Source organism: Theropithecus gelada, chromosome 18 (assembly GCF_003255815.1).
Source record: "Theropithecus gelada isolate Dixy chromosome 18, Tgel_1.0, whole genome shotgun sequence".
NCBI classification, from domain to species: Eukaryota; Metazoa; Chordata; class Mammalia; order Primates; family Cercopithecidae; genus Theropithecus; species Theropithecus gelada.
This window is the reverse complement of record NC_037686.1, coordinates 59331692-59341541: the sequence shown is the minus strand read 5'-3', so window position 1 is coordinate 59341541 and position 9850 is coordinate 59331692. Positions and strand designations below refer to the sequence as shown.

At 33.6% G+C, this 9850-nt stretch overlaps 1 protein-coding gene across 3 annotated transcripts in view; it reads left to right on the top strand.

The window, feature by feature from the left end:
• CDH19 (cadherin 19) overlaps positions 1 to 8685 on the top strand; it is a 111777-nt gene extending 103092 nt beyond the window's left edge. The window contains exons 11-12 of one of the 3 annotated variants that reach the window (XR_003116656.1): positions 591 to 814; positions 4490 to 8685. Coding sequence is in view for 2 of the 3 variants with exons in the window: in XM_025365241.1 (XP_025221026.1) it covers positions 563 to 814; positions 4490 to 4980 (743 nt within the window). In the remaining variant the exon portion in view is untranslated. Of the gene's footprint in view, positions 1 to 562; positions 815 to 4489 lie in introns of all 3 variants that reach the window. The other 2 variants (XM_025365241.1, XM_025365242.1) reach the window with 2 other exon arrangements.
• Positions 8686 to 9850: the final 1165 nt, after the last annotated feature.

Genomic DNA, 9850 nt, shown 5'->3' with positions numbered 1-9850 from the left:
ATGCCTCGCCCTGCTTCAGCTCTCGCTGGTCGGGCTGCAGCAGCTGACCAGCACCGATCGTCCGGCACTCCCCAGTGAGATGAACCCAGTACCTCAGTTGAAAATGCAGAAATAACCGGTCTTCTGTGTCGCTCGTGCTGGGAGTTGGAGACTGGAGCTGTTCCTATTCGGCCATCTTGCTCCGCCCCCCTCACACATATGTTTTATATACATGTCAAAGAGATTTTGGAACTGGTTTAAGTAATTCAATAATAACATAATACTCTAAATAATCAACTAAATAATTAAGTAGTATCAACTCAATATTTAATAATATTAAATATTAATTTTACTACATAATTTAAATAATTCATCTGATTACATAATTAGGGTTTAGGTGATGTCAAAACACTAATAATTTAGTGTGGATGTTTTAATTGTCTTCTCATCAGAAATTTCCTCTTCCTTTTATTTGAACTTACTTGATCGTATCTCTATACTATTGTCCCCAGTACATGTGACTATTACATACAAATTTCTCTTATGTAGTTGAAAAAATTATGCACATGGATTTTTGTTTTAGATAACACAGCTGTCATTTTGACTAATAGAACTGGTTTTAACCTTCAAGAAGAGCCCATCTTCTACATCTCCATCTTAATTGCCGACAATGGAATCCCGTCACTTACAAGTACAAACACCCTTACCATCCATGTCTGTGACTGCGATGACAGTGGGAGCACACAGACCTGCCAGTACCAGGAGCTTATGCTTTCCATGGGATTCAAGACAGAAGTCATCATTGCTATTCTCATTTGCATTATGGTAATATTTGGTAGGTAGAAGTCATCATTCCTATTCTCATTTGCATTATGATAGTATTTGGTAGGTACTGCTGAACTGAACATATACTCATTTATTTAAAATAACAGAATAAATACATAAAATAGTCAATTCTATTATAGCATTATAATGTGGGTTTGTGTGTATGTTTGTTGCTCCTCTGAATGTAGTATAATTCTTAAATCAAGTGGAGTAAATAAGTGGATAAATATGTGATCTTTGAATTGTATGAGTATGTGAGTGTGTATGTACACATCTGTTTATGCATGGTCTTGACACATATACAATGTAACAATATAAAATATGTAAAAGTTAGTGATAACAACAGTGAGCTTCTCTTGAGTGCTTATTGTACTCCAGGAGACAGTGTTCAGTGTTTTATATGCACGTTGCAATTCGAACCTCACAATAACCTTATTAAGCAGTAACTAATATCACCTACATTTTATAGATGAAGGAATAGAAATTCCAAAAGCTATGTGCTTTACGAAGGGTCACACAGCTAGAAAATGATGTGCTAAGATTCCATGACCACAACACACTGTTATGCAACACTGTACTGCAGCTGACTAGAGCCCAAGGTGCATTAAAATAATAAAAAAAAAGGACAGTAAAATCTACTCTCTTAGCAATTTTCGAGTATAAAATACCTTATTATTAACTATAGTTACCATGCTGTAAAATAGATCTCTCAAATTTATTCCTAACATCTAACTGAAACTTTGTGTCTTTTGACCAACGTCTCTTCATTCTCTCACCCGCTCTCCTGCTACTACCATTCTACTCTCTGCTTATATAAGCTATTTATTTATTTATTTTTTTAGATTTGTCAAAGTGACATCATGCAGCATTTGTCTTTCTGTGCCTGGCTTCTTTCACTTAGTATAGTGTTATCTAGTTTTATCTACATTGTTGTAAATGACAGAACTTCTTTCTTGTTTAAAGCTAAATAGCATTCACTGTGTTTATATACCACATTTTCCTTATCCATTAATTCACTAATGGACACTTAGCTTCCATCAATTCCATAGCTTGGCTATCGTGAATAATGCTGTAATGAACATGGAAGTGTGGATATCTCTTCAACATACCAATTTTATTTATAAGTATTTAAGGTGATGAACATATTAGTTAAATTGATCTAATCATTCCACAATGTATACACATATCAGACATCACATCGTGTACCATAAATTTATGTTTTTATTTGTCAATTAAAACTAAAAATAATCCAAAAGTCTTTTTGTGAATAAAAAGGACAGTAAATGTTAGAAATGAGGAATGTATAAGAGAGCGTCTTTTTAAATCCAAGTACAGAAAAGAAAGAAATCCCAGTAAAAGAGCTCTATTAGTTTTTGTTTGCTTGTTTTTTTCCATTGCTTTCACTGTTTCTATAAGCAGATAATTTATATTCATTTCACAGATGAGGCAGCTGAACCCCAAAAGTTCTTAATCGGGCTTTCAGGACTATAAAATATTCATCTAGCATAACCTTTTCCTTTTTTCAATGCCAAAATATATAATCTAAACTCTGCTCTTGCCTCCCTCAAAACTTCAGACCAAAAGCCAATGAAACTACACTGAATAGTGAGAGCAAATATATCAGACATTTTCTGAAATGCCAAACTGACCACTCAAACTGGCATGGGATACGTTTCAGGACCTGCCTTGTCTTCGCTGAACTTATCTTTCTCAAGGCTTCAAAACCCATCCATTCCTCATTTACCACCTACCATTACCATTGTTTAGGACCTGGCTTCAGTTTTTAAAATTGTTTTTAATGATCTTTGATTATGAAGCTGAATTCATAGCTACACAGCTAGATCCAGAAGCAAAAATAAATAGTAAACGCATAGTTTGAGGGGACTGCAAATACTGAGCTACCTATAGATAGAGACTTAAACCAAGCCCCGAAAACCTAGAAACAAACAAGGGGCAGCTTCATAGTTACAAATGTGAGTAAAATTTAGCAGGTGGGAGCTATGGGTCAACTATTATCATAGTGATTTCCTTTGAATGTTTTATAAATGTTTATCTCCAGTTCAGATCAGAAAAGTGTTTATTAGACTCCTTTCTATTTCAACCATATATATCATGTGAGTTCTAAAGTACAATACCTGAATGCAAACATGGTGACCTTATTTATTTTAGATATTTTAAATGCAAGTTTTATATAAATACTATATAACAACCATATTTCTCTTTGTGATACTATTCATAACATGACTTCATGCGTGTTTCAAATCCTACATGTAAAATTCTGAACAGGTGCATAAGATCCTAGGTGGGGGCTTAGTTATCCTTGATACCCACACACAAAGACACACACACACACAACACACACACACAAAGACACACACACACATTTTAATTTAAAATTACAGCAAAAGTGTTCTGAATTTTTTCTGTTTCTACATGATATTAAAATTATCTTATGGAATAAATAATAATTATAGACAAATGTGTTATGATTCAAATGCATGATAGTTTAGAATTTCTGAAATTTATGTGGTATCACAGAGCACAGGCTCTGACCCAACTTTCTACTTTTGTCTTTCTTTATTTTATTGTATTTATAATTGATACAAATTGGCCATATCTATGGGGTACAGTGTGTTGTTTCAATACCTGTATATATTGCATAATGCTCAAGTCAGCATAATTAGCATAGTTGTCACTTGAAACATTTAGCGTTTCTTTGTGATGATAACATCCAAATTTATCTCTTCTACCTATTTTGAAATAAATTATTAGCTACAGTCACCCTACGGTATAATAGAACACCAGAACTTATTCCTCCTGTCCCACTGTAACTTTGTACCAATTGAGTAACCTCTCTTCATCCCCACTCCCCTGACTACTCTACAAGTCTTGGTACCTACCATTGTATTCTCTACTTCTATGAAATCAACTTTTTTAGATTTCACGTATAAGTGAGATCAAGCAGCGCTTTTCTTTCTGTGCCTAGCTTATTTTACTTAACATGATGTCTGGCAGGTTCATCTATGTTGCTGTAAATGACTTCACTGTTGGTGGCTGAACAGTATCCCATTGTGTCTCTCAACTAGCTGTGTCATTCTAGCGATGTCATTTAACATCTATGTGCTTCAGTTTTCTCATCTATAATAGGATATAATAATATAATGGCTTTCACAAGAATAAAATCAATCAATAAATATAAAGCTTTTAGAAGAACGCCTGATGTATGCTTCATAGTCAATATATATTAATTTAGAAAATAATTATGCCACAGAATTTTGCTTCAGTAAGGAATATCAAACTGTTCTGTTGTTCTGAACTACTATTAATATGAAGCATTGGCTACTAAAGTTGACAAATGCATTCAGGTTGCAAACTTTTATCATTCTACTTTATTCTATTTTAATATTTGAGAAAAAATAGATTTTGAATGTTAAATTGTTCATCATCTAAAATAGTTCACTATATTTTTATGGTTTTCTTTGTCTCTAAGTCATCAGCCAGAAAAATCGTGATACATTCTTTTGTAATTTGCAAGTCCCTTTGGCAAATTTTCAATAACAAATGTATCTTTTCTTATAATCATAAAGTTTAAGCACTCATCTTGAGCTTGAAATGAGAGCAAAGACTGTAATGTTTATAATATTCTTTATTGTTTATTGATATTCCGATATGCTTTCCTCATCAGGGTTTATTTTTTTGACTTTGGGTTTAAAACAACGGAGAAAACAGATTCTATTTCCTGAGAAAAGTGAAGATTTCAGAGAGAATATATTCCGATATGATGACGAAGGGGGTGGAGAAGAAGATACAGAGGCCTTTGACGTAGCAGCGCTGAGGAGTAGCACCATAATGCGGGAACGCAAGACTCGGAAAACCACCAGCGCTGAGATCAGGAGCCTATACAGGCAGTCTTTGCAAGTTGGCCCCGACAGTGCCATATTCAGGAAGTTCATCCTGGAAAAGCTCGAAGAAGCTGATACTGATCCGTGTGCCCCTCCTTTTGATTCCCTCCAGACCTACGCTTTTGAGGGAACAGGGTCATTAGCTGGATCCCTGAGCTCCTTAGAATCAGCTGCCTCTGATCAGGATGAAAGCTATGATTACCTTAACGAGTTGGGACCTCGCTTTAAAAGATTAGCATGCATGTTTGGTTCTGCAGTGCAGTCAAATAATTAGGGCTTCTTACCATCAACATTTTTGAAAGTACTAATGTATATTTGAACCAAAGGGTAGTCTTAAAGAGTTTTGTGCCCTGGCTCTATGGCAGGGAAAGCCCTAGTCTATAGAGTTTTCTGATTTCCCTGGAGTAAATACCCCATGGTTATTTTAAGCTACCTACATGCTGTCATTGAACAGACGTGGGGAGAAACGTAAACAATCAACTCACAGGCATCAATACAACCAGATACGAAGTAAAATAATTTAGGAAGGTATTACAAGTAGGTGAGAGGACATAAGATGTAGTCAATCCTTGTGCAATTATGTCATTATTTACTTAGGAAAGAGTAAAAATACCAAACAAGAGAAAATTTAAAGGAGCCAAAATTTGAAAGTCAAATAGAAATGTACAGATCGAGAGAACATTTACGTTTCTATCATATTGACATGAAAATTGGAAGTGTATAGTCAGAGAAATTCTCATGAATTATTCCATGAAGTATTGTTTCCTTTATTTGAAAAAGAATGCTAGGTAATCTTGGTAGAAAACTTGAAAGTATGATAAACAACAGATGGAGGAATCCATGAAAAATAGACGAGAAAAAGTAAATAAGGTTTTCTGGGGTTCACAGAAATTTTGTATGAATAAAAGCCTTATAAAGCCAGCTCTAGCATATGACTAAAATATTCCTCTACTATTTTTCAATGTCATCTAATGCAAATGCTCAAATTTTTTAGCTGGTTAATGTGAGAAAGGCACTGAATTAAGATATTTTAGTGTTATTTTATTTACCCAATTTTCATCTTTCACAGAGTAAGAATAAAATGTTTATGTGGTTAAGTTCCTGATACTATATAGAGATAGACTTTAAAATTTTAACACCTAGGATAATGTGGGTGATTACATAAATATTTAAAACATTTACCTTATATGGAAAGCAGATTTCTGACTGATACCATGATTCATTCTAGTTTGATATTTTTAAACCTTTGCCAAGCGCACTCTTTAAAACTGATTTCAAATTTGAACAGATACTTGGTATATATTAATCAGAGTTATATAGTATAAATTTGTATTATTTTTGATATTACAACTTTGTATTAAAAAGGAAAATATATTTAGGAGTTTGTCATATATTTGTTCATATGCAACCCAAAACACATTCTTATGTCAAAATACAATAGCAAAATATAAGTCAATATTTACTCATAATTAAATGAAAACTTTATGAAACTGGTGGAAAGTGTGGAAAATTTTAAGTAAATTTTTATCTCTACTAAAAATTATGTAGACAACTTAAAAAAATACTGGATTGAAACTTTAGTTACTATTCACTCTAAATATTATGATCAACTGAACTGACCGTTACCATTCATGGAATAAAGCATGATACAATTCTCAATATTTCCTTTTCTGTTAAGACCTTGGAATATGACTGATGCTTCAGTGTCATTTTTTTTATTACTGAATATAAAATTAGGTGCAATAGTTACATTTATTGTAGCCTTAAGAAGGAAATCAATGCTAAGCTGTTGGGCATAAAGCTTTATGGTAACATTAGATAACAAGATAATAAAACACTTTAATTTTAATCTACCTTTTAAGAATGATCTTTATTATTCTATCCAAATCAAGGCAGACTTCAAAATTTATAGCTTGAACAGGAAGAAAGTAGTGAATACAAAATTCTTAAAATTGGTTCATATGATCATTTTTTGTTAATAGCATGTGAGACTAAGCTGAACCAAATTGGCCATAAGTGTTAAATAATTTGAGTAATTTTGAACTATTGGTGGAGTAGTTAAATGATTATAATATATTTTCTTGGTACTTTGAAATTTAAACATCTATGTCACGTAATAAAGTTTTTCATAAATCTGAAATAGGCACCATTAAGTTGGTGAGAAAAATATTATCATTTCACAAAAGCTTGAGAAAACCAGATTTGAAGTAAAATAATTTAGGAAGATATTACAAGTAGATGAGAGGACATAAGATTTAGTCAATCCTTACGCAATGATACCACTGTTTACTTAGGAAAGAGTGAAAAAACCAAACAAGAGAAAATTTAAAGGAGCCAAAATTTGAAAGTCAAATAGAAATGTACAAATCGAGAGAACATTTAAGTTTCTATCATATTGACATGAAAATTGAAAGTGTATAGTCAGAGAAATTCTCATAAATTATTCCATGAAGTATTGTTTCCTTTATTTGAAAAAGAATGCTAGGTAATCTTGGCAAAAAACTAAAAAGTATGATAAAAACAGATGGAGGAATCCATGAAAAATAGATGAGAAAAAGTAAATAAGGTTTTCTGGGGATCACAGAAATTTTGTATGAATAAAAGCCTTATAAACAGTGAATACATTTGGATAAACAACTCATTAAAATGCACATTAATGGATTTCCTGTACAAATGGTTTTAATACTTGTGTCCAGTGGCACTAAAAAGATATATTAAAATAGATCCTGGTTGAGTTGATGATAAGATTATCGTCAATCATAGGATACACAGGAAAAGCACAAACATGATTGCACATCTGTTTGGTAGTCTAAAATATGTTCCTTTTAACCACATCAAAAGATACTATCTGATTCTAATAGGGAAGTTGCAACTTCCTAGAAATTATACTTTGTATTATTTTCAGTAATTATTTTATGTTTTTGCATCACATGAGTGTTGCAAGAACACAGCTCGTAAGCTAAAGCCATTATATTAAGTAAGAATTTATTTTTGTAAATTTTAATAAAGTCTAAATTAATGCAAAATATTTATGAAAATAGCACAGCTTCACATTACTACCCACAGTACTTAAATATCTCCCTCAGTTGACTCACAGCTTTGTATGTAAGCTTTAAATTGTTAATGGTAAAAATAAGAAAATTAAGACTAGTGAACTACTAGTTGTTCACTCAGTGCATGTACTTGAGCCTGACAGACCTTTGTTTAGTTGCTTTCAGTTAAAGGAATGTATAATATTTGTTAAACTGCTTCATCTTTCCAGACCTCACTTTGTAATCTGTAAGATAAGGTCCAATCAACCTATTTTGCATGATTGTTATGAAGAATTAATAATAAGACATGCAAAACCAGCAGCACCAATAGTGCCTGACAAAATATAACTGCTCAATAAATAACAGTGAATTACTATAATAACAGCTGATGTTATTCTGTTGGAACACATGGTCTGTTTCTTTTCCAACTCTGAGTGATCTCAACAGCTTCACGGCACATTGAAAATAAAAATCAACTTCCTCACCTTCCCCATAGGCCATGGACTTTCCCACCCCTACTTACTTCTGCAGTTTCTCCTCTTTCCTCTCTCCACCTCAGTTACTAAAGCAATCTTCCTTCAAACACTTCTATTTTCCATTACCTCACTTCATGCAGGTCGGTGAGCAGCTGCAACTTCCTGAGAAAGACCACTGCCACTTCCGGTGACCCTGGCTTTGTCTTGCTTTGTATTAAATTACTTAACTACCTGGTATTAGTGTTGTCTTTATTGCTTATTAGAATGTAACCCTTAATGGGCAAGAAATTGTCAGGCTTGTTCATTTATCATTGTGTAAGAATGTTTCCAGCACATAGAAAGTGAACAATGAATATTTCTAGAATGAATGTAGTAATGAATCCAATCTATTTTACTTAGTCACTTGTAGAAATTATTTTGGTTTCCACTGACTATTTTTATAGATTATTAATATGGAATTAATGTATTATTTTCCAAGATGGGTTAGTACTGAGTAGTTATTAGATACAGTAAAATTTTTTCAAAATCTTTCTAAAAATTACATAACTTTGGCATTTATCTTGCTTGAACTCATTGATATATCTGGAGGAAAAAATAGTTGATGAAGTTATACTGTTCAGTCAAAACAGGTTATTTAATGATGGCCACAGAAAATCTCACATTAATAAATTTTCACAAAGTGTAAGAAATATGAAATCATGTGCCATGCATAAGAATCCTACTTCACATTTTAAAGTACAACTTGGTAACAGATACATAACAGAGCGCTCAGGGCTACTCATAACCTACAAGGTGGCTTCAATATTTTTTATAGTCTGTGGTATGTGATAGCAAAAGACAGGGAGACTAAGTAGACAGATAAATGGAGGAAAGGAATATGTGACTTTTTACATATTCATATCTGTCTGTCTATATGGAAATTGTGATTTCCTGAAAGAAGAGAGACCAGCATCTCAATCGCAAGTAGTTCCTTGAGACCTATTAGAAATTTTTGCTGTCCTTTTTTCCTAAAGAGCTCTGTAGATGACTGGCCGATACATCTGAAATAGCAGGAACGGGAGAGGGTAGAAACTGGGAAGTGCCATTCGTAGTCTTTGACAGGGTGAAGCTGAATGAGTCATAGCTTAAGGGACTGCAGTTGTAGAAATTTTGCACAGATGGAGGTGAGAGGGAGCTTAAGATAGTCATCCAAAAAATACATTACATGGGTCAAGGAACAATAGAGATCTCGCGTCCTTGAGATATGTCTCTGAATTGTCCATGCATGTGCCCCATGATAGAAGACCAGCCTTCAGATGCCAGCGGTCACAGAGGTCACTGGCTGTGAGGTTAGGATGGCACCAACATGTTTACTGTGCCCCCTTTTCCTCATCTCTTCCTTCCTACCCAGACCTCAGAGGATCAGAAGCAACAGAGGTCTGCTCCTCTGGGAGAGGATAGGAGATAGATCTTATACTGGATGTGAGGTTAAGGTCTTCTAGTAAATAGCACAGATTTTAAAAGATATTTAAAAGTCAAATTGTCCCTGTTTGCAGATGACATGATTGTATATTTAGAAAACCCCATTGTCTCAGCCCAAAATCTCCTTAAGCTCATAAGCAACTTCAGCAAAGTCTCAGGATACAAAATTAACGTG